The sequence below is a fragment of the Trichosurus vulpecula genome, chromosome 4 (assembly GCF_011100635.1).
Source record: "Trichosurus vulpecula isolate mTriVul1 chromosome 4, mTriVul1.pri, whole genome shotgun sequence".
NCBI classification, from domain to species: Eukaryota; Metazoa; Chordata; class Mammalia; order Diprotodontia; family Phalangeridae; genus Trichosurus; species Trichosurus vulpecula.
In genome coordinates this window covers 46,056,718-46,081,221 of record NC_050576.1, presented here as the reverse complement: position 1 = coordinate 46,081,221, position 24,504 = coordinate 46,056,718, and the positions used below count along the sequence as shown (strand labels likewise).

The 24,504-nt window shown below is 40.6% G+C and overlaps 3 protein-coding genes across 3 annotated transcripts in view; 2 read left to right on the top strand and 1 right to left on the bottom strand.

Annotated features, from left to right (window-relative positions):
- RPF1 (ribosome production factor 1 homolog) overlaps window positions 1–17,192 on the top strand; it is a 33,994-nt gene extending 16,802 nt beyond the window's left edge. Inside the window, exons 4-9 of the mRNA XM_036757891.1 lie at window positions 4,683–4,778; window positions 5,027–5,180; window positions 7,112–7,194; window positions 7,809–7,990; window positions 13,840–13,966; window positions 16,952–17,192. Of these exons, the coding sequence (XP_036613786.1) occupies window positions 4,683–4,778; window positions 5,027–5,180; window positions 7,112–7,194; window positions 7,809–7,990; window positions 13,840–13,966; window positions 16,952–16,993 (684 nt within the window). The 3' untranslated portion in view covers window positions 16,994–17,192. The remainder of the gene's footprint in view (window positions 1–4,682; window positions 4,779–5,026; window positions 5,181–7,111; window positions 7,195–7,808; window positions 7,991–13,839; window positions 13,967–16,951) is intronic.
- A 486-nt stretch (window positions 17,193–17,678) lies between these two features.
- On the bottom strand, window positions 17,679–21,796 carry GNG5 (G protein subunit gamma 5). Its single transcript, XM_036753447.1, has 3 exons — window positions 21,544–21,796; window positions 19,080–19,232; window positions 17,679–17,930 (listed from the first exon to the last, which is right to left on the bottom strand). Exons 1-2 carry the CDS (start codon window positions 21,622–21,624, stop codon window positions 19,107–19,109), a joined length of 207 nt encoding a protein of 68 aa, XP_036609342.1. The 5' UTR covers window positions 21,625–21,796; the 3' UTR covers window positions 17,679–17,930; window positions 19,080–19,106.
- A 299-nt stretch (window positions 21,797–22,095) lies between these two features.
- Window positions 22,096–24,504, top strand: part of SPATA1 (spermatogenesis associated 1) — a 77,260-nt gene continuing 74,851 nt past the window's right edge. Inside the window, exon 1 of the mRNA XM_036754778.1 lies at window positions 22,096–22,175. The gene's annotated coding sequence lies outside the window, so the exon portion shown is untranslated. The remainder of the gene's footprint in view (window positions 22,176–24,504) is intronic.

The following is a 24,504-nucleotide window of genomic DNA, read 5'->3' as shown; positions in this document are numbered from 1 at the left end:
AGATAGGCGATCAACAAGCGTTTATTAAGGGTCCACAATGTAGTATTATGCTGAGCATGGGGATACAAAGACAAGCAAACCAATTCTTTTCCTGAAGTATCTTGCATTCTAATAGGAGAGACAGCGTGGATGGATGGATGGGTGGGTGGGTGGATAGATGGATGGATAGATTCTAGACACATATACAACAGACTCAAAGTAACCTGGGAGAGAAAGGCCTGGAATCCCAGTGGAACCAGGGAAGGACTTCTACAGAAAGCAGTGCTTGAATTGAGTCCCTCTGGAAATAAAAACCAGTAGAAGGGAGGAGCCCCTAGGTTAGGCATGAAGCACAACCAGGGCAGACTCACAGATACGGGACAAGGGCTAGCTAGTATGAGGAATAGCAAGCAGTCCACTGTGGATAGAGTAGAGAAATGTGGAGTGGAAAGATAGGAAGAGGCCAGCTTGTCCGACATTTTAAATGCCAGAGTTGTTTTTATTTGAACCTGAATGGTAATAAGGCAGCTAGGTGATTAAAGTGCTGGTCCTGCTGTTAGGAAGACCTGAGTTGAAATCTGGCCTCAAACACTTACTAGCTTGTGTGACCTTAGGTAAATCACCTTCATCTCAGTTTGCCTCAGTTTCCTTATCTGTAAAATGGTGATAATAATGTAGCACTAATCTGCAAAGTTATTATGAAGAGTAGATATTTGCAGAGTGCTTAGCACAGTGCCTTGCACATAGTAGGCATTATAATAATAGTTATTTCCTTCACACACACCCATAAGGGGCCGTGGATGGAATTGAGAGAGACTGAAGGCAGGGAGACCAGCCAGAAAGATAATATTTCACTATTCCAGGGAAGGGTCTGAACTAAGATGAGAGTAATTTGAGATGCCTGTGGAACATTCAGTTTGAGATCTCAAATAGGCAGATTGGTGAAGCCCAGGTGAGAGATTAGAGCTGGATAATACGGATCTGGGAGCCATCTGCATAGAGGTGACAGTTTGAACCTGTGGAAGCTGAGGAAGTTATAGAATCTAAAAAGGAGGAAGGATCTGAAAATTAATCAAAGTTAGTTGGGGGGTAGAATGTGATCAGAAGTATTACAGGCAACTTTTCAAAGTATCAACTTGAATTTCAAGAAATACATCGGTTTCCATGTGGACACTGTCTGAGCAGATCACAGTTGCCTCTTTAACTTAGTCTTTTGAGAATTGCTCTGTCCAAAGAATTAGTCGCTTTCATAACCAACCTGGTTATCAGATTCTCAAAGCAGACATATAATTCACTCATTAGTATCATTTGTTAAAATATAAACACAAATGAACTAATGAATATTTTCACTATGAAGAGTCTGGAGGTAGACGTGACAGCCACTAAATAAGATCACTCCAAAAAAAAGTGAAATTGACTCTCATAGGAAACGATTGGTTATTCATGTGAGTCATCTCCAAGTTAGCTCTCTGCATACAGTCAGATAATTGACTTGTTAAAGCAAAGATCAAAGCTAGTGTCAAGTTAGAAAAAAGTGTAGAAATGATATCATTTAACTGTACAATTAAAACATTACCAACTTGACTTATTTAAACAAGCTATTGTTGTTTTAAAAAGGTAAAGGGACAGACATTGGAACTAATGCCATTTCTGAAGGAAGTTTGTGATATAAAATAATTGCAATGACAGGGAGGATGGAAGGGGCTAGAATCTGCTGCAGCCAGTGGACATTTGATTTCCTTGCCGAATAGAGAAAGACAGCAATTGACATTGGGTTTACAAACTCATTTTCAAAGGTCTTCAGAAGAAGTTTTTGTTCCATGGTACATTCTGTGTTCAGATTAGATGCTAGGACGTCAGAGATCACACTGTCCATTCTGCCTCATGGATTTTACCCTCTCCTTGAAGGCTACAACATGAACACAGAGAAGTAAATGGAAAATAATTTGGGGGTGAGGGGGAGCAATAACAACTGGGAGATCAGGAAGGATCTTGGGGAATGGCTTTGAGCTGAGTCTGGAAGAGGCCACCAGAGAGGTACTGAGAGGGAAGCATTCTGGGAAGGAGTGATTTGACATGGAGCTAGGCATTGGAATGCCATAGACCAGGGCTGTCTAACTTCAGGTTTTTGTTGAAACAATAGACAATATAGTTTGATTTGCCATTTTAGTGAGAGTTCTGCGGTAGCTTGGCTTCCTTTACTAAAGCATTTATGTAAATTTCTATGCTTGTAGGCGGGCCACATAAATCACACTTGGGGCACATCCCTCCCACCCTTCCACCCCACCCCCATGGGCTGTATTTTGGACAGCCCTGCCTTAGATGGAGGCCAATTTGGTTGGAACATAGAGGTGATGAGAAGTGTTGAGAAATAAGTCTGCAAGGAAGGCCTGTGCCAGTTTATGAAGGGCATTAGTTGCCAAACAGAGGAGTTTGCCTTCTGATGAGCTGCTGCAAGTTCTTGAGCATGGTGGCACCATGATGGCACCTGTACTTTAGGAACATGAATTTGCCAGCTTTGTGGGTGATGGATTGGAAAGTAGAGAAATCTAAAGCGGGGGTTAGTTAGGAAGCTATTACAAATAAGAGGTGACAAGAGCCTGCACTTCAGTGGTGGTGGTATATATGGGGAAAAGATCATAATTATAGGTTTATAGCTGGAAGAGAGAACTTCTTCCTTTATACCCAAGGCTTTCTGAGGTTAAATAACCAACAGTACCAGAATTCAAACCCAGATCTATGGACCCCACATCTAGTGCTCCCACTCAAAGATCTTGTGAAAGTAGAATGGATAAAACTTGGCACCTGGTGGTTGGCCAGCTGAAGGAGAGGAAAGAATCCAGGTTGATTCCAAGGCTGTGTGTGAACCTGCTGTCAGCAGCGGCAGCATTGTGATACCTGTGACGGTGATGGAGATACTAACAGATTGGTGATGAACAGTACCGTCTCAGAAAACAGTAAGAAGCAGGCAGAGAAAATGAGCTTGCAGAAGGCAACTACAAGTATTTTTAAATGAAACAAGTACATCAAGCAGACCAAATATGGAAAAGACAAGCTAAATTTTCTATAACAATTTCCCCCATCATTGCATCATAGCACCTCCATCATGCTATACATTTAGACTCTACTTCATAGTTCTTGTAAAACATAGAAGAAAATGTAGCAGATAGCCATGATAAAACTGATTATCAGTGACCGAAGAGCAGTCCCTAGGTAGGGAGACAGGCGATGAGATTTTTCAAGGCCTTTCCTCAATGTCCAGCCTTGTGGCAGCTAGTAGTGATGTGTCCTGTGAGCTCTAGAAGGCTCTCATCACAACAGGCGGGGGCAGGGAAAGATAAAACCTGGTGGAGTCCAGGTGGCAGGAGCTGGCAATTTGGAGTGGGTCTGAAGTGGAGTGGGTCTGATCCAAGAAAGGCATCCAGAGTACTGGACAAGGAAGGTCTTGGCATGAAAACAGAGGCCCAGCGAACCTAGCTCTGGGTTTGAGTAGGAGGTCTCTGGGAAGAAGACACAGGCTGGTGGCTTGGTAGACTGTGTCTTTATAGTTAACACTTTCGACTGAAAACTTCAGAGAATAAAATATCCCAGAGTGCTTGTTTGTTGACTGTTAAAAACAAAACATTTGATTTGGTTGATCAGTCTTCCGTGCATGTTAAAATCATAAAAATGTCTGAAACATACAACAAATAACTTTGCCGAATCCTCTGATTATGAATATTGAGCAAAGCATAAAACAGATGTGAGCTTGCTACAGGTGTTTGTTGTTACCGTAGAAGTCCAGCTTGAAATCCAAGTGGAAAAGGGATTTCCCTTTGGATGTTGAGGTCCTTCAGATGCTCCAGTTGTGAATGATGTCATGCTGATAACTGAACAGAACAACTTAAATAAGACCCACAATCTTCAAATCTTTCCCTTCCCACCACCTCCTCCACACCTCTCTCTACCTGTCTTGCTCACCATTCCAGAGATCAAGCTGAAGTCTAGAGGAACTTTTGCCTTGCAGTTCTGCTTTTCCTAATAGTGATGGCCTCTCCAACCCCCACCGGGATTTGCTTCGCCGTCTTCTCTCTGGCTGTGTGCTATACATCCTCACCCCCTCCAGTTTCAGGACCAAGACCAGTTCAGCTCTGCCATTGTTCCTGGATGAGAGTGTCATTCTTTTTCTTTATGGCTCCACTCACTCTCCCGGTACAACTTTCTGGAGCAGAGTGCCCCTCCCTGGTCACCACTCCCCTGGATGTGTTGTCTTTCTCTTTGGAATGAAGATCCCTGAGGGCAGGGACTGTCTTTGATTTTGTTTTTGTATCCCCAACATTTATTGTTGTTTAAAAAAAACTGCTTCTTCATTCATTTGTTCACAATTTCTCAAAAAAAAAAAAAAAGAGAAATGTTTAGTGTCGAATGGATGACCTTATATAGAGCTGACCCATAGGAACTGTATATCAGTGTACTTACATGCATATGTCTTGGCAGAAGCTATTGTTAAACACTCAGCTGGATCCAGAATTGAACAGGTTGAAAAAAATAAATGAATAAGTGTTTGTTTTTAATAAATTGACCTAAACAGCCAAGCTTTTCTAGGTTTCTTGTTGGGGTTTGTTTCGTTTTGTTTTGGTATCGAACTTCCTTCTGTGCTTTAAGTCATTAGCATATTTTTGCCATTATACAATTTTGTAAATTCATGCATCCTTTGTTCTTAGGTTGCTTATGATGAAGCTACAGATGAATTTGCTTCTCATTTCAACAGACAGACTTCTCCCAAGATCCTTATTACCACATCAGACAGACCTCGTGGGGTAAACATATTTACTAAAATATCTGATAATGGCCCTGTTTGTTTAGTTTCCTAACTCTTAATATTCATTAGCTTTAACACTTAGCTTCCTCTTTGTGTGTAAGATAAATGAGATCTTGGTAATCTAGGGTAACGCTATTTAGGAGCACTGTGTTCTGAATTGCCAGTCTAAAACTGGTGCTGTTGTCTGACTTGGCTGTATGATTCTTTGTTATCATCATAAGAGACTTCAAAAGTTTTGTTTTGCAGAGAACAGTGAGGTTCTGCGAACAGCTGTCCACCGTTATACCAAACTCACATGTTTATTACCGAAGAGGACTAGCTCTAAAAAGAATTATCCCCCAGTGTATCTCTCGAGATTTCACAGATCTGATTGTTATCAATGAAGATCGTAAAATACCAAGTATCCTTTGGAAAAGAAAAATAAGTACATTTCCTCAATCTGGTTCTTTTTTTTAATCTGAACAAAAAATTCTTTATGAGTCAGTTTCTACCAACTACAGACAGCCTTTTTCTTTTGGTTTATCCTGTCTCAAGATGAATGTGTCATTGAAACAAGTTATCACCAAACTTAGGAATAAGAAAAAATAAGATCTATTTATAAAAATTAGTAGGACAAATTTTAGTGACATTAAGGAAGCCTACCTGTAATGCACCAGTATTATTGGGATTAAATTACTAAGGATTCAGAAAATAGAGGAGAGCTATTTTTCATGTTGCCAAGATTACACATTACCCTTCTGCCACTTAATGACTTTTGAGACTTTAGGGCTTTAGGCAAATCAGGTGGCCATTTTGGGCCTCAGTTTCTTCATGTATAAAATGAGGGTAGACTAGATGCTCTCTAAGATCCTTTCTAACTCAGTCTATGATGAAGAAACTTTTTTTTTCCTTAAGGCGGTATGCTTAAAAAAACAAAAAACTCTTTAAAAAAGGACAACCAAGCAACTTTGATGTCTCTTTTTTTTATTGTTTTTATAGGACAGTGATGTTTTCAGGGTAATGAATTAAATAAATATGACTATACACTTGTATTCGGGAAACTAAAATAGACTGAAAAACAACTTTGCGACAGGGTGCTCGCGGGTACTATTATTTTCTTCAGTTGGCTGTGAGTGGAATGTAGCATACTAACTGTGTTACTTGTTTAGTTAATTCTGGTGTTTTAAGGCTTTGTAATTTTCTTGGTGTGGGACCTCCCTCTGCAGATCACAGACAGCCCTTCTGGAGTGTAGGAGATGGTCCTTGAGAGTTGTTGTGACGAAAAAATTCATCACTCTGCCATTAAATCAATGCTGAGCCTCTCCAGCTTGAGCTGAGCTAGTCCTTGGATGGCAGACATACAATCCATCACCAGACCCATATTTAATTGTTCTAGAAAAATATTCTGTTTCAAGGCAAATGCTGTCGTTTTTTTTATTGCTTCAAAAAGCAACAAACAAATGAAGCACATTTTTCTCCCTATTTCTATTTATTGTAATAACAGACATTAATATGGAATGTTGAAGTTTGCAGTACTTTGTATATTTTATCTCACTTGATACTCCCATCAGTACCACTTTCCCTATAGTATGAACCTTTGAAGTTTAAAACATCTTCCCCAAAGTTGGAGTCGACTCATTTACATATACTCAGTTCAACAGATTTCTAGCCCCTGCTGCTGATACTACTGGTACAGCTAGCTGGTGTGTGTGGAATGTCCCAGAATACCTTTTAACTTCCCTGAAAGTCCAGAGAAAATGTGACTCCTTCTTTGAGGTCTATCAGTGAAGAAAGTGGACAGGAGAAAGATGGCAACTCCTGGGTTGACTTAGGTTGCTGAGCACAGGCAGCTCACCTCCCCACTGAAGTTGATGAGCCATGTAACAACATTAGAATTCATTGTACAAATAAGCCCCTGGGGTTCATACTTCACCTAGGGCTTAGCACACATAGTAGGTGCTTAGTAAATGGTTGTTCATGGTCATGGTATCTGTATGTTGAAAGTAATGGCTACAAGGTCAGAGAGTGGCGCCAGGAAGATAGTGACTTATATAGTCTGTGTAGGTAGAAGTGTGTATTTTTAGATTGACTTCTCACATGCCAGTTTGTAACCTGAGATATTTTTATGTATTTGGAAAAACGACTCAGTGATAAGGTTAGAGTAGTTTTTTTTTTTCAATTTGTTTTATTTTTCAATTAAGCAAGCATTTATTTTCTCTCCACATCCTCAGCCCCAATTTAATAGAAAATAAGATAAAGATTATAAGTATTCTAAGTATCTAGAGGACTTATTTCATAAATTGCTATGTTTGAATCAATTCGGTTTCTATTCGTTCTTAATTTTGTAATCAGATGGACTTGTTTTAAGTCATTTGCCTCATGGTCCAACTGCTCATTTTAGAATGAGCAGTGTTCGCCTCCGCAAAGAGATAAAGGTAAGTTTTTTGTTTATCCCTTTGCTTGAAATATTAGTATGCATATTTCTAAATTATATCCTTCCTAACAATGCTTACAGAAAACTTTTTCTGTTCTTATTGAAGCATGAATTGTTTTGTTCTTCTCCAGAGAGCAGCTTTCTAATTGCTTCCATTCCATTTTTCTATTTTTTTTTAGAAATGTACAAATTGTAATGTTTCATTTTTGTTCTTATAAGTATTAAAAAATATAACATTTCCTTTTGTCCCAAGTTTTCATAAAAATAAAGGCACTCTACCAATGAGATTTGCCTTGTCTTTTTGTGGAAAGGACCTTCTTTAATCTGTAAGTAATTTGAGCTGAGTGCCCATTGGCTCAGTCTCTGGTTTTAGACTGAAGTAACTATCAGGATTTACAGTTGCAGATCTTAAATTAATCTGCTAAGCTATTCTTTGAAAATGTATATTTTAAATGTTTATTTTGAATAAATTCTTATTTGATATTGGAATGAGCAGTGCTTTTCTTGCATCATTTTAAGATGAAAACTAAAGAAATCTTGGTGTGTACTATGCAGTTAAGGCTCGAACTATGTTAGCTCTTTTAAGCCTGTAGTAATTCTGCAAAATTGTTCCAGAGGAAAGGGAAAGAACCCACCCAACATTCACCTGAAGTAATTCTGAATAATTTTACAACAAGACTGGGTCATTCCATTGGACGTATGTTTGCTTCTCTCTTCCCCCATGATCCTCAGTTTATTGGAAGGCAAGTTGCAACATTTCATAATCAGCGGGATTACATCTTTTTCAGATTTCACAGGTAAAATTTTCAGTTATATAATAGAATTAATAAGAGATTTAATTAGATCTATGTACTTTAAGAATATTAATATTAATAAAAAACTGATAATTACATGGCCTTTCACAGTTATAAAAAACCTTACATTGTCTTTTTTTATATTAGTGATATGTCAAGTATCCCAGGGTCTCAGAATTGGGAGCTCAAAGACTGTCCTGATCAAAGCTTTACCCTAATAAGATCCTTAACAAGTAGTCATCCAGTCTGTGTGTGAAGACACTTGATGAAAAGGAGCTAACTCTCTTCTGAGTTAGCCCTTCCAGACATTTACCTCAGAGCAAGCCTAAACTGGCCTCTGATACTTCTACCCATTCCTCTTAGTCCTCTTCTCTGGGACCAAACAGCAAGTCTGTTCCTTTTATATATGACAGCACATTCATAGTGTCCTCTCTAAATCTCCTCTTTGCCAGGCTAAACATGCATAGTTCCTTTAGCCCATCTCTATGTGATATATACTTGAGGTCCTCACCATCTTGGTTTCCATTTTCTGTATACTCCGTAGCTTATCAATGTCCTTTGTAAAATGTGGCACTTGGAACTGAACAAAATATTCTAATGTGGTGTGATTTTGGATTTAACCAAATATTCTTGTCTATGAAGATATTTTTGAATCCTAACTTTGTTTTCTAGTAAATTAGCTACCTAATTTTGTATCATCTACAAATTTGATAAACATGCCATCTATGCCTTTGGCTAAGAGCCATGCTCCCATCCCTGGGAAATTTCACTAAGTACTTGTCTCCAAAGTGATACCAAGCTGTTAGTGACTACTCTTTGATTCTGGCCGTTCAACCTAACGATATTGTCATCTTACTCACATTTCTATATCCTGTCCTCCAAAACAAGATGGAGATTTATTCGAAAGCTTTGCTAAAATTTAAGTAAATGAAAGCATTCCCTTGATTTACAAGTCTAGTAACTCAGATGGTAAAGTAAATGGGGTTTGTCTGTCTTGACCTGTCCTTGATGAAGTAATGCTGGCTTTTTTTTTAAACTCTTTATTAAGTGTTGCGTTAAATATATCATTGATAATTTGGTCAAGAATTGAAGGTAGGGTCACAGTTCTATAGTTTGCACTCTTTTTTGAAAACTGGAAAATTTGCTATTCTCTGATTCTGTTTGGCCTGTCTTGTTCTCTATGATCTTTCAGAGATCACTGATGATAACTCAGTAATCATATCTGCGAGTTTTAGTGCTGAAGGATATAGTTATCTTGGCCTGGAAATGTGCTTGTGGACGGAGAGGGATTGTCTTACTATCTGCCTCCTAATCTTGGATGTCAGCTCCCTGTTGGTCATTTTTATTCTCTCTTTTCAGATCATTCTTCTTAGAGGAGAAAACTGAAGCAAAATAACTTAAACACCTCTACCTTTTGAATCATGTACCAGTTATCAGTGTCATCCCATCAACACTCATTGGTACCTTTATGATCAAATTATCATCCTTCTATTAGGGCTGTTAGTTCCTCTTGCTTCTTACCCATATATTGTGCATTTATTTATAGATAACTAAAACCATTGGTTTTATTGTTGGCGCCTTCCTTGGATTTTTTTTCTTCTTTAAACTACTGGGAATTATCTATTGTTTTTCTTCATCTTACTTAGTAGCTATTCTTTGAAATATCTAGTTTGGCGGATATACATAGATAGTTATCTACATTATGCATTTCATTTTCAGCTTAAAACTCTTTTGAAGATACTCATACCAGATATCGTTAGGTAGTTTCCATTCTGGACCAGGAGCTTGTCATTCCTATTTTTTAAGCTGTGGTGTTGAAATCTAAACACATTTTGCTGGCACCATGTCTTTAATGAGAGGTTCACTTATTTAATCTGCTGTTCTCTTCAGAAGGTATTCTTTCTGATCTGAAAACAGTGATGAAAATGACATTTGGGCTCCTGAGGTTCTCGCCTAAGACTTTGTCATCTTTAGCAGTGCTTTCTAGATTCTGTGTGTCAATATTATTTGTGTCCATAGAATTCTCTAGAAGTGGCTAGTAAGTTACCTGGGTTAATAAATCTTAGGAAGTTCTCTGCCCCATCCTGGATGCCTGCACCAGGAAGGACCTTTCTGTTGCTGTTTCAGGCCAACAAAGAGCTGCTTCAATTCCCTCAGTGGGAAGTCACCCACCACTGCTCCTCTCTTCCTCCTCAGTCCCTTCCAGAGTGGTTTCTTGCAGTAGCTCCTCTGGTAGATCTCCACTGTTATTCTTTGGGGGACAAGCAACTGCATCCTCCTCAGAGAGTTCACCTTCCTCTCCACTTGGAAGACTCTCACAACCATTTCTTAGCTTCATCTCTTCTCTCCTTTTGCCTCTGTCTCACTTCTACCTGGTCAGCTTTGTTTTCTGTTTCTTGAGATCCTTTTTTTTTTGCTGTCTTTACAGGGAAGCCCTTCCTTGTTTTTATTTCTAACTAATCCCTGCGTTCTCCCCGATCTCATAGTAAGCCATTCCTTGAACCGCTTGACTTATTTTTCTAAGGGAGACCATTCTGCATTTTGAGCATAGATAAGTCATTTGGCTGTGGTAGAAATAGACTTAACCTATACTCTGCTCTCCATATTTGCTGAAATGGAAGATTTGAGTCCTTTGTCTTCCTCACTAGTAGCACTTCTGTTGAATTGCTGTGACAGATTTCTTGTGCCTCCAGGGTGAACTCTGGAGTTATCACCCCCAGTTATCTCATTACCCCCTTGTCACCTTGACAGTCATACCCGCCTTCCATTTTCTTTTCAGTCATGGTTCCCTTATCTTGCTTTCCTTGTCTTTTTAACTGTTTTAATTCTACCTTGTTTTCTCTTTTGGGTCCTCCCTGGATAATATCTCTGACCCCCAGTTTCTCATGAGTTTCTCACCTTTCATCACCAGGTACTTTTTGGGCATTTCTAATCCAACGTCCTGGGGTATCCTCAAAATCATTGTGTACAAAACAGAACTCATTATCTTCCCTCTCCTTCAGATTTCCCTATTTCTGCCAAGGTTACCCCCTTTTATCAGTCACCCTGGATCACAGTATTGGGGTCATCTTTGCCTTTTCACTCTCCCTCACTCTGTCAGCCACCAGGTCTCATTGAGTCTGCCTGCACAGCATCTTTTGTAGCTGTTCCGTTCTCTCTACTGCTTTTTACCTGGACTGTTGCAGTACCCCTGTAGCCTCCAGGTGCTCCCTCTCCAGTTAGTCAGCCAATAAGCAGGCATTTATTGAGTTCCTCTGTGTGGCACAGACTAGGCTTTGGAGCCACAAAGACAAAAGTCTCTGTGTATAGATACAAGACACATACAAAGCAAATACAAAATAACTTTGGTGGGTTGGGGAAGAGGCACTAGGAGCTGGGTGGGAGGAAGGGAACCAGAAAGATCTCATATAAACTGGTGCTTGAGCTGACCTTGAAGAAAACTAGAAATTGTGAGAAAGGGGTGAGGAGTGAATACATTCCAGATATGGGTGAGGAACAGCAAGGTTTGGGGCAGGTTTGATTGGTTTGTAGATGGAGCGAAGCCCTGAAACAGGTAGGCTTTAAATGCTGAATAGGAGTTTAAGACAGCCCTAGAGGACCTAAACTGCTGGTGTTGATGGAGCTGAGTATTCCTTGGCCCCAGTCAGACATGTGCTTTAGGGATTTCAGTCTGCCAGTGTGACAGATTAGGAGGCCATTTTAATTGTTTCAGAGAGGTGGTTAGGGCTTGAACTTAGGGGATGGCCATGTGACTAAAGGGAAGAGAGTGGATGGGAAGGTGTGGAGGGAAAATTGACAGGACTTGGCAGTTGACTGAATATGTGAGACAAGTGAGAGGAGTTGAGGAAGACTGGTATGCTATGAAGCTGGGTGACTGGAAAGATGTTGGGGACCGTAACAAAAATAGAGAAGTTCCTAAGTAGAGTGGATTTCAGGAAATGAGTTCCTTTCTTGCACATGTTGAGTTTAGATACTCATTAGACAGTTTTGGAGATACGGGAGTGGTGCTTAGCAGAGAGTCTTAAGGCCAGACATCTAGACTTGACAGTCATCCTCAGAGAGATAATTAAATTTGTGGGAGCTTTGTAACATCACCAAGAGGTATATATAGAGAAGAGGAGGGTCCAGGGCAGCCTTGGGCTATGGTTGTAATTACTAACTGTGATTGGATTGTTATTAACGAGCCAAGGGATCTGAGAAGGAATGATCAGATAGGAGAACCAAGAGAGAGCAGTGTCATCGAAACCCAAAGCGGGAAGAATCTTGATGAGGACAAAGTGATCCACAGTGTCAAATTCTTTGAGGTCAAGATGAATGAAGGTTAAAAAAAAGATCATCAGACTTGGTAGTCAAGATCATTGGCAACTCTGAGGAGAGCACTTTCATTTGAATGATGAGGTTGGAAACTAGGTTGTAAATATTTGAGGAGTGCGAGGAGAAAGTGGAGACAGGTAGTGTAGACAATTTTTTGTAGAAGTTTGGTTCTGGAAAGGAAGAAAGATAATAGCTTGAGGGAATGGAATGGTCAAGGGAGGGTTTTTTAAGGATAGAGGCCTGAACATGTTTGAAGAGAGCAGAGAAAGAGCCAGTAGATAGGAAGAGATTGAAGATTAGAGGGAGAACTGCCAGAGTGACGTACCAAAAATACAGAGCTAACCCTCACTCAAAAAAAAAGCATTTGATCCTAGAGGTCAAATAGGAACTCCCTTGTTTGGCATCTACAACCCTTCAGAGGCTAGCTTTAGCAACTCCCTCTCTCCTAGCATTTTACCTATTCCTCCCTGTGAGCACTCTTAGCCAAACTAGCCAGTTTACTTGTCATTGTACACAACAAGGTGGAGCACGGTTAGGTAATAAGGCAGACTGAAAAGAAGTTGGACAGCTGAACACAGTGTTAATGTATTCATAGGAAACTCAAGAAAATTTCTAGTGTCATGCTTCATAATTGTCTGTGGTCCTATTCAGGTCAATATTTTTATCAGGAACTTAGATGAAGGACACTATACATGGTATTCATTTAGAGAACATAAAAGCTAGAAATGCAAAGGTTAACTCATCTCTTGGTTAAAAGAATCAGACTAGAACAGTGAGCTGAATCTAATCAGATTAAATTCAATAGGATAAAGTCTAGCCTTTATGGTCATTAAGTCAACTATATAAATCGGGGATAGATGGCTACATAGTTTTATTTAACTAAGCTCAGTAAGTAAATGTTGATCGTTTATTATGATATTCCTTCAACCTCCCAAACAAATGCAATTTTAGTAATCATTGATAGAGGTGTAGTGTCTACAATGAGAGCAGTGATAGTCTTACTTACTCTTCTAGTCAGATAACATCTGGAGTTACACTGTTTTCAGTTCTAAGTACCATGTTTAAAGAGTGGCATTAGCAGGGAGAAATGAGTCCAGAGAAAGGCAGCTAGGTATGGTGGAGAGAAAACGTGTTGCCATGTAAAGATTGAACATAAAAGAGGAATTTGATTTATTTTGCTCAGCCTGAGTACAGGCCTAGGACCAGTAGATGGAAATTGCAGAAAGCCAGATTTAAGGAAATATTTCAAACAAAGCTGTCTAGAAATTGAAATGGGCCGCTTGGGGAGGTAGCAGGTTTCTGCTTGTAATAGGGATGTCTAGTGGAGGCTGGATGGTTACATGTTGCAGATGTTAAGACAGAAGATTGATGATTCAGGTAGGGATTCATCTAAAAAACCTTTGGAGGTGCTGTCCATCTCAAAGATACTTAGGCTCTGTTTTTTGTCATGTAGAAAGAAACTAAGAGAGCTGGTTTAGCTTCTAGTTAAAGATGAATTTTAAAAAATCATTTTATTAACCTTTCTTTTATTGTTCAAGATATCTTTTTAAGAGCGAAAAGAAAGTGGGAATTCAAGAACTTGGACCGCGTTTTACCTTAAAATTGAGATCTCTTCAAAAAGGAACCTTTGATTCTAAATATGGAGAATATGAATGGGTTCACAAGGTATGTGTTACAATTCTGAAATAGTAATCAATCAGTTTTAAAATCATGAAGCAAAAAGAAACCCTCTTCTAAATGATTTTTAAGCTTTAGGAATGAGGTCTGTTCTAGAATCCTGAACTCTGACATGCTTGTGCCCAAATTGGAGTGGATAAAAGGACAAAACAGGGGTGGGGAACCTCTGGTTTTAAGGCTACATTCGGCCTTTTGATTTAATCCAAATTTTCCAGAACAAATCCTTTTATTTTTATTAATACATTTTTGTTTGTCTTTTATATTTTTATTTTATTTTTAAAATGAACCTATTTAAAATACCAAAGAATAAAATAAGTTCCAACAAAATAATCTTCCCAGATTGACCAGCACAGTTAGAACATATGTAAGCCATAAAGTCTAAATTGCTGGCTGCTCATTATTTAGTTCTAACTCTTCCCTGCCCCCCCCCCCCCCATTAGCGCTATCACCACATGAAGCTGATTGGAGAGAGTTTATAGGGGTTGAGTATGCCAGTTTTGACAATGGTGCACTGTGTTTCTATTTGAAGTGGAATTTGTGAATAGTTGCACAGCTCGACAGTATTTTTTTAATTCTGTCTGCTTAACAGCTCATCATGTTAAAGAAGACCAAGAGAAAGCTGAAGAAAACAGATTTTTTAGTGAGGATTGGGAATTGCAATACTGTCTTGTTTCTGCTAAAGATAAAATGATTTGCTTGCTTTGTGATACTGCAATATTAACATTTAAGAAATTCAGTGCTGATCAGCATTATAACACTCATAAGGACCACAAATATTTTAAATTAGAGAGGTGCAAAAGGTTGTATTGCAGAAATGAAAAGATTAAAAGCAAAAGCAAAGAGTTCTTTTAAGTACCTATAAGACCTGGAAATAATGCCACTGAAGCAACTTATGAAGTAGTTTATGTACTTGGGAAAAAGGGGAATCTATTTAGTGATGTAGAAATTGTGAAAGAATGCATCATTGAAGCTGTAGGATGCTTAGGGACCTCCCTCCCCCGTAACGTTTCAAAGTACAAACAACTGCCTCTTTCAAGGAGAACCCTAACCGATCAGCAGCATGAATTAGCCTTCAACTTAACAAAACAGCTTCATGCCATACTTCAAAAGGAAAATATATATTCAGCCACTTTGGATGAATCAATTGATACTACTGATTCAGCACATGTTTTACACTTCATTTGGGTCGTAAAAGATTTTCTTTACTGCAAAGAGTTACTTGCTTTGGGCACTCCTGTGAACAGAACACAGGAAATAGATATCTTCAACAACTTTCAAGATAAATGTCTTGAAGTTAGACTGAATTTGGTAAATTTAGTGAGTGTATGTACAGATGGGGCCCCTTCCATGACTGGAAAACATGAGGGGTTTATTGCATAAAGTAAAGTATTAACAGATCCAGATGCCCTTATTTCTTTTCATTGTATCTTACATCTGGAAAATCTCTGTGCTAAAACCACTGTTTTAAGTGACACTCTGCAACAGGTTATAAGTACTGTTAACTATATTTGTACAAATGCAGCATTGTCAGTTTCATAATATGCTAAAATTGAATGATGAGGTTTTCAGTGTCTATTTGCTGCATCATTTTAAAGTATGTTTGCTGTCTCAGGGACAGGTATTAGCCAAAATTTTATCTCTGTGAGAACAGATAGTTAATATTTCTGAAGAACAGAATCAGCTATGTGAATTATTGAAAGAAGATTTCTATAGGAATGCTGCATTTCTCTGTGATACCATGTCAAATCAAAACGACTTGAATATTTCTTTGTAAGGTAAAACTAAGTCTGTATAAGATAGGTGGCAAAAAAAATCGGCACATTTCAAAAGAAGCTTTCTTTTTTCAAAACACTTCTTCAAAAGGAGATTTCAGATGAACATTTTCCCCAAATAGCACAGGTCACTGGTGAGCAGGATGATATATGTGAATTATTTGAAGACTATGCAGCTGTTATAGACCGGTTAATTGGAGAATACAATGAAAGATTCGCTGACTTTGCGAATCATGACATCATACTCAAATTAGCATTTCAGCCTCATCTAGTTGATATCACCAAGGCACCTAAAGAACTACAGATGGAATCGATGGAGTTCTCAGTAGATGACATTTTAAAGTCATTGTTTGATGTTAAGAAAGATCCAGTTGAAATATGGAAAAATGCAGTGGAATACCCACACCTTTGGCAACATGCCCCAACAAAGTCTTTTTTGTTTTTCAACCACTTATTGCTGCTGTGAAGTTACATTCTCCTACCTAACCCAAATCAAGGCACCCTTAAGGTCACAAATGACTGATCACCATCTAGAGGATCAACTAAAACTGCAGGCCTCCATTTTGCAGCCAAATGTTCAGATGCTTTCCAACAAAAAGCAGACCCAACAAAATCATTAAGTTAGTTAACTTAAATGGTTTTCATTTTTTGAAATTATTAAGTACATGGTAGTTAGATTTTTACAAAATAATGTACATTTTTAAGTATATCTAATTGAAGTTTCTTCAATGCAGCCTTATTTGATTACAGCTAAATATTAGTGGGGTCATCCATCATGAGAAGGTTCCCCACCCCTGGGATAAAGCTAACTGTTCTGACTAGTTTCTTTCAAAGATCTCTAGAAATACTTGGTTTGAAAATTGTGTGTAAGGTAGTAATCTGAAATAGTTTCTTTTTGACAATCAAGTAGGAACATTTTGGGCAATAATTTTTGCTTTAACAAGATTACTTATTATGGCTTAGACTACACCTAATTTTTTAGTAAACAGGGAAACAGCTTCTTTTGACTTGGCATCCAACTAAGGCCCTAGTACCACATAAATATGAAACTTTTTCTCATATATGTACGTACTATAGATTTTATTAGCTTTAATTTTGTTTACATTTTAAAATTTACTTATTTATTTTATTAACCTTAAGCTGTTTTTACTCTTGTACTTATGTGTTTTACTTAAGCCATTTTTTTTGTTTGGATTTTTAGCCCCGTGAAATGGACACAAGTAGAAGGAAATTTCATTTATGAAGTATTGAGAAAGCAGAATTGGACATCACCTGTTTTGAAGTGTTATTTTTGACTGAAGAGACTTCGTCTGAAGACAGATTCACTTTTTAGCCATATGTATATATATTTGTCAGTGAAATTCCTTTCATTGATTATTCTTTGAATTTGTCAGCTCTGTGTAGTAATAATAAACGAATGTTGGAGTATGTTCTTTAATGTATTTATTTTTTATAACTTTCAGCTTGTACTGAGAGCTGGGAATAGTATGAATAACCTTTTTTTTTTTTTTTAAGTCAAGTTTGTTGCCTAGTAGAAGAAAACGAAAGTTGTGGAATGGCTGAAAAGAGAATTAGACTAGGAGTCCAGAAACCAAGAGTCTAGTACCTCTCTGGTCACACACCAAGTCATTAAAAGAATCTCTTTGCATCTTTCTATCCATTAGATAGGTGATAACCTTGCAATATCATATTCTATGATGTTGGTATGATAGGGACCAGAAGAGAGAATCTAATAATTAAGGAGTGCTTTTCACCACTACAGAAATAACTCAAAGGACATCCTGTATGTAAAGGATTAAGTTTATGTACATATATACTACATTTGATTTTCAGGTTTATCCCATGGTTCTTTTTTTCCCCTTAATATTTTATTTTTACCCTATGAATCTTTGAAACCCATTATTAACCCTTAAAAAACTACAAAAATCTGATTTTCATCTGAATACTTTATTGTATTCTTGCCAGTGTACAAAACAGAAATCAATGAAAATTCGGAGAGGTAGATGAGAAAGTCTGACACAAGTTGAAATTTGGATGATTAACTTGGCACATTGTTACACACATATAGATTAAACTTTTGTGCAGGCTTCAGAATTCTCTCTCCTTTGAATAGTCACAATTCACATCACAGAACATCACATCACGTCACAGATCCACATATGAAGATTGGATTCAGAGATCTGAAAGGAAAAAAGTTTACACAGGAGAACAATTACTCTTTTGCTATCCTGTGAACTTTTAACAAGTCATAACCAGAGTTTCACCTGTATAATAAAAGGCAAGTGCCTCTAAGAGTTATGAGAACCAAATAACTTATTTGTATACCCATTATTTATTCATTCATTTGTGAATGGAGCTGATTCTAAACACAACGTTAAACATAGAACATGCCACTCTGTGTAACTAGTGATGGAAAGAACCCTTTGTATTAAAAGTACTTGCTGCTGGTGCCGCAGCACCTTATACAGCTGCGGTGGTTACTTTTGGAATACATGGTAATTCTACACACATGGGCTTCTGATTGTACACTCCCATATTACAAAGAGAGCTCAAGTAGGGAGGGTACAACTGGAACATGGTATTTTCAGGAAACAGCTTCCTGAACACTCAAGATTTCAGAATTTCTATAAAGGGTGGACCTGTTAACACTCCTTACACAAGAAAAAATCAAAAAGAGACTAAGGCTGCTTATTTTTCTTCTAGCTAATGCTACTGAACTATTTCCTTGGCTATTTATTTTAGTTGATAAATTTTCTTCCTGGCTAACTGTTTTTAAGTTAACTGGGAAAAAAATACCAACCAGGTTTTGCCATTTAAGCTTCAGTATGCACAAAAAGATATCAGATTGTCAGCGTCATTTAGTTTTAAAATTGCAGTTTCATTTTCCTTAGATGATTTAGTAAATGCCTCTACATAGTATTTTACATGGAATGATTAAGTTTTTTTTGTTTAATAATCATTAGTTTCCTGATCCTCTGGCTCACTATCTAAACAAGTTGATTAACTCAATTGTAGAAATTTCAACAATTTGTTTCTGAATTCAGAACTTGGTATTTTCCTCCATTAACAATTCACATCCAGCCAAAATCAGTAATGGTGTTCTTGGGCCAGTTTTTAGTGTATACTTAGCCAAAGAATATTCATCTTGAATTGGCAAGACAGCTAAATAGAAGAGCACTGCTAAGTTAAAGTGTAATTAGATATTACATTACTTCAGTAGATAGAACTGGAACCAACTGGGAAAAGGTGCAGGTAGATACATCTGGGCAACTGTGTTCAACAAAGGAATTAAACCTGCTGGATTTTTATTTTTTTTTAAGGTAACTTACCCTTCCCAGTAGCTTAAGATCATCTTGCTACAGGAATGAACAGACTTTCTGGGGCCGGAAAGGATTAGTGCTGGAAGATACCCCAGTCAGCAGGGGATCATTTTGGGCATTTTGCAGGCAAAACTGTTTCAGATCAGCAGCTGCTTGAGAAACCTATTTATAACAAATAGAGAACAGTGTTGTTAGGTGATGGAAATATTTTTAATGAAGGTTTTTCTCAGCTCTTTACTCAAAACAAAAAATACTATACCTCAAAGAGAATGTATGCACTAATTAAAGGCTAGTATGCATATGCTAAGTGATCCTATCACATAGACTGCTTATAAACAAAATACCTCTTCTACTCTACTTCAGACTTTACCATTTCACAGAACTGGACTTCACATTTGCTGAACTTGGATATTCTACTCCCACCACCATCTTTCTACCTTTCCTTTGTTAAATTTACCTCTTGTCTGCTATGACCTTGAATCCCATGAACACCATACCCATTTCACCATCTCCATCACTGTGGCTTTACTTGGCTTCATATCCAGCCACTTTTAAAGACCTTTCCCATAAGGTTGGACCAAATTATCTGAGATGACTTCTCATTCCAATTTAAGACTTGTCTAATCAAGACAATTTTTCAATCATTCTGAAATCTGCCCACTTGAAACAGTTACTGTACACCATGTTATCTAAGAAAGTGCTTCCCCTACCCCTTAATATGTAAATACGCCCATGGTCCACAGAAGCCAATTAGGTAGAAATAGCTGACTCTGAGGAGAGAAATGGGTTCAAACACTACTCTCAAGACTTAACTAGCTGTGAATCTCCTTCACCAAATAACCTGAGTCTTAGTTTCCTCAGCTAAATAATGAGGTTAATGACTGAAAGTGACAACCAATCTCACCAGGGTTGCAGTGGAAATCAAGGAAGATATGAATGTAAATGGATTTGCTAGTCTTGAAATTCTGCATCAAGTACCAGCTGTTATCACACCTCAACCGTGTGGTCTAGCCCTGTCCTAGTGATAAAGGTGTATATATAATAGAGCTAGCCAACAAAGAAATTATAATCCAGTTGTAGAAATGAAAATAAGCATGAAACTGATTAAACAAGGCAGTATTCCATCCTGATGTATTTAAAGCTGGATTATAAGCAATAGTTAGGAAATGGGTAGCGTCTAACAGTGCTCATTGATACTGTAAAAAGGGAGTTTTAAGAAAGGTATGAATCAAGGTCAGATTCATGAGGAGATAGGATCTGAGCTGAGGCTTAAAAGATGGTGGGCTTATAGATTGGGCAGCCTATAAATGATAGACTGATTGACCCGAATGAGTTTGTCTAGGAGGGGCATGACGGGGTCACAGAAGGTTTCTTCTAAGTCCTTGAGCCCAATCCCCTCATTTTACACATAGGGAAACTGAGGCCCAGAAAGGTTAAGTTCTTTGCCCAAGGTCACACGAGTCACAAAGCCTCAGAGGTGTACTATCCACTCACCTGCATCGAAGAGGATGGCACAAAACGCTTTACAAACTATAAAGTGCTTTATAATCGAAGCTATTCCCGGCCCCCCCCTCCCCCCCGCACCCAAGCTGACTGTTTCTCTCGTGTCCCGGGAGGTTGCATTTTTTTTTATTAATTTATTTTTTCTCATGTCTTTGGTCCTCCCCTGACTCCCTCTCTTTCTCTCTCCCACCCTTTCCCCCACCATGCATCAACAGAAGCAAACCAAAAATTCACCAGGGCGGGTTCATTTCATTTTTCTTCTTCCATAGCAAGAATGGTAGTTTAAAAAAAAAAAGTGGAACCTGTGAAAGATCAGCTCAAGTTTTTCTTCCTGTTCTCAGGAGACGGAAGAACTTAAGACCTGAGAGGGGTATAATCGCTGAACCCAGTTAGAAACGGGACAAGAGAGGAGACTCGGGATCGGTCTCTCGCCGGGGAGCAACGTTTGTCGGGGTGGGGGGAGGCAGAGAAGGGGCGGGTCAAGGGGGAAGAAGGGGAAAGCGACAGCGTACGGGGTAGCACATGGGAATCTGAGACTGGAACCTGAGACAAACAGAAAGAGAGCGCGGGGCAAGGCTCGAGAAATCACCAAAGTGTCTTTGTCCCCGTCCTCCCCACCCACCCCACCCGGGTGTCACTCGGGGCAGAACTCCCCGGTCCGGGGTCCGGGAGGATCGGGAAGGGAGACGGGCATTAGAATGACAAGGAGTCGGGGGTCTGGGGAAGAGTTCCCCCCTCGGGAAAATTCGGAGGAGGCTCAGACACTTGTTAGTCCAAGTGTGCCGGGGTCTCTGGAGGGCTGAGATATCGGGGCTTGGGGTCTCAGGGTCTGGGGTCTTTGCGGAGCTGGGACCTTCGGAGGGATGGGGCCCTCGGGGTTTGGGGTCTCCGGGGGATGAGGTCTCGGGGCTTGGGGTCCAAGCCCCCCCCCCCCCCGGGGCTGCAGGGGGTATTTGGGGAGGGGGCTCACCTTCACGCGGTGGAGGCTGGCCTCGAGCCGGAGCTGCTGCACCACCTTCCTCATGGCGACGACGTTGGAGCTGCTGGACATGGCGCAAAAAGCCGGGGTCCGCGGTCGGTGGTCGGCGCTGGGTGCTGAGTGGTGGGTGGTCGGGCAGACGTCCGCTCGCTCCCTAGCTCGCTGGGTCTGGCGGCGCGGCGGGCGAGTGGTGCCTATAAGTACCCGAGGGTGTGCGCGCCGGGCGGGGGGACAGGCGCGGGGAGGGGGCCGCTGGGGGAGGGGGCGGTGCTACTCGGAACTTTGTTTCTAAGTTTCCGGTGCTCCGCCAAGTACCGCCACCCTCGCAGCGCGCATGCGCCAGGTGCTCCACCCGCTCCCGCCCCTCCCGGAGTCTCCTCCACTCCGCCCCTCCTGCTCTGCAGCAGGCGCCCCCTCATCCTCCGCCCTCCCCTCGGCTCGGGGCGCTGCGGCGCGCGCCTGGCCGGGTGCGCGCTCGGGGCCGCGGGTGGACGGTGGGACCGGGCGCGCCTCGGGAGCGCGCGCGCGTGTGCGCGACTGGCTCGACGCCCCAACCCCCTCCTCTTCCTCCCTTGCGCCTTCCTTCCGAGAGAGCGAGCGAGCTACCGGGAGGGAGGGGAGCGGTAAGAGCCCGGGCAGACCCCTGCCCACGGTCGAAGACCCCTCCCCCCGGAGACCGGCCCGGGGGGAGCGGGGAGGGGGAGGGGCGCTTGTCCGACTGACCTGGGGGATCCCCGACCCCGGACCGGCGAGGGGCGGCGGGCACCTGGGAGGCCGGCCAGGCCAGGCAGCCCCTTGTCCTTCTCCGGGGGGAAACTGAGACTCGGGGGGAACGTAAGAGGTCACCAGAGGAAACTGAGGCACGGGACGCAGTGGTCAGTACCCCAGTACCCTCTGTGACACGAGGGGAAACTGAGGCACGGGACGGAGTGGTCATTACCCCAGTACCCTCTGTGACACGAGGGGAAACTGAGGCACGGGATGCAGTGGTCAGTACCCCAGTACCCTCTGTGACACGAGGGGAAACTGAGGCACGGGACGCAGTGGTCAGTACCCCAGTACCCTCTGTGACACTAGGGGAAACTGAGGCACTGGACACAGTGGTCGTACTTAGTGGTCATTACTCCAAATTTTTTTTTCACAAAACGATACTGAGGCCCAGAATAAGTGGCAGAGGGCAGATTCAAACCCGGGTCCTCTGAGAACGAGGCCGCTGCTTTTCCCACTGCACCCCACTGTTTGCCCTTCCTGCCCCTCAGCCCCAACTCTCGAGAGAAAGAAGGGTCCCAAGGAGTCGTCTAGACCAGTGACATCAAACTCAAATAGAACTAAAGCGTTAGTAAGGATCCCTGCTATTGTCTGTTGACTTACCTACCTTTTCTTGTACTTCTATTTTGCTAAACATTTCCCAGTTACATTTTTAAACTGGGAGTGGTGCGAGCTGGGTGTTTGTGACAACTCTGATCCGGTCCTGTCCTCGCGTTTTCCATATGGGGAAACTGAGGCGCAGAGACTAAATGGCAGAGGCCAGAACCAGGTTGTCAACAAGCACTCCTCAAGCTCCTGCTGAGTGCTGAGGGTTGTGCTAAATGCTGGGGATGTGGAGACACACAGAAAAACCCTTCTCGCCGACTCACCCTTGAAACCACTAGGTAGATACACGATATGTGCAGGGGGCCGGGCTTTGGCAGCTGGGGAGGAGGGTCCTGGAGGCCTCCTGGAGTCATGAAGGAAGTCAGGAAAGCTAAGGGTTGGAAGTAGGGAGTTAGAGCATTCTGGAAGCTGGGGACAGTAAGTACAAAGGCGCAGAAACTTGAATCTGCTGGGGCTCAGAGAGTAAGTGGTGGAGGCCAAATTCAAATCCAGGCCCAATACTTTGGCCACCGAACAACTGCCGACCGACCTACTGGTCTTTCAGAGGTCGCCACTTCCTGGGCTTCCAGAGCATGAAGGGACCATAGAGGTCATCTAACCCAGCTTCCTAGAGCAGGTCATTTCACCTGTGTGGTCCTCAGTTTCTTCAACTATAAAATGAGAGTATTTGGTTTAACATGTGGTCTGAAATATTTATCCTGGAAATTAGTTTGCACACTTAACCAGCTAAAATTTCCTTCTAACTGGTCCTACTCTGGGTAATGTTTTAACCCACCTAACTTCGTGAAAGTATATTCTTTCATAACTCTCCTGAAATCTAAGTTCATGTAGCTCATATATATATGTATTTCTGATTATGTGGCCCATTACTGAAACAAATGCATATACTCTGTGGGTTTATATCAGAGTTGCCAAACTATAGCCTAACATCCAGATCCAGCCTTTAGCCTGCTTTTGTACATCTTTGAGCTAAGAATGGTTTTGTTTTTGTTTTTTTGCATTTTTAAACACAATAAAACTTTGTAAAAAACATTCTTATTTGGGGGTGGGCAAAAACAGACAACTGGCTAGATTTGGCCTGATGGTTATAGTTTGCCAACCCTTGGTCTATGTATCATAGGTTTTTAACCAGGGATTCACAGTCTACAGTAGATAAATTTCAAGGAGCCCATAAGCTTGGATAGGGAAAACTACATCTTTATTTTAATATGATTGGTTTTCCTTGTAATCCATTATTTGTTATTTTATGTATTTAAAAACATTCTGAGATGAGGACCACAGGCTTCAACAGTTTGCCGAAGGGGTTGGGGGATCCATGGCACCCCAAAAGTTAAGAACCTCTGGGTTAAGTTTTCCCTACAGTAGACATGATTAAGCTTGACCCCACAAACTAAGCTGGACCAGTGCTTGTCATTTCCTTCATGGAAAAGTATGGATTACTATGTAGGATATACTTGAAAGTAACTGATTATCCTTTAGCCCTAAGTTTATTTTAGAATTACAAATATGAGTAGTTGTATATTTTAAGTATAGTTTGTTAAAAATGGATGTATGATTTGGTTCTTAGTGTGTTTAACA

Excerpts from the sequence above, each read along its gene's own strand:
- GNG5 (XM_036753447.1), bottom strand. The coding sequence starts at position 21,624 with ATGTCCAGCAGCTCCAACGTCGTCGCCATGAGGAAGGTGGTGCAGCAG. Across the intron at positions 19,233-21,543 it reads CCAGCCTCCACCGCGTGAAG|GTTTCTCAAGCAGCTGCTGA; the intron begins GTGAGCCCCCTC and ends TGTTATAAATAG.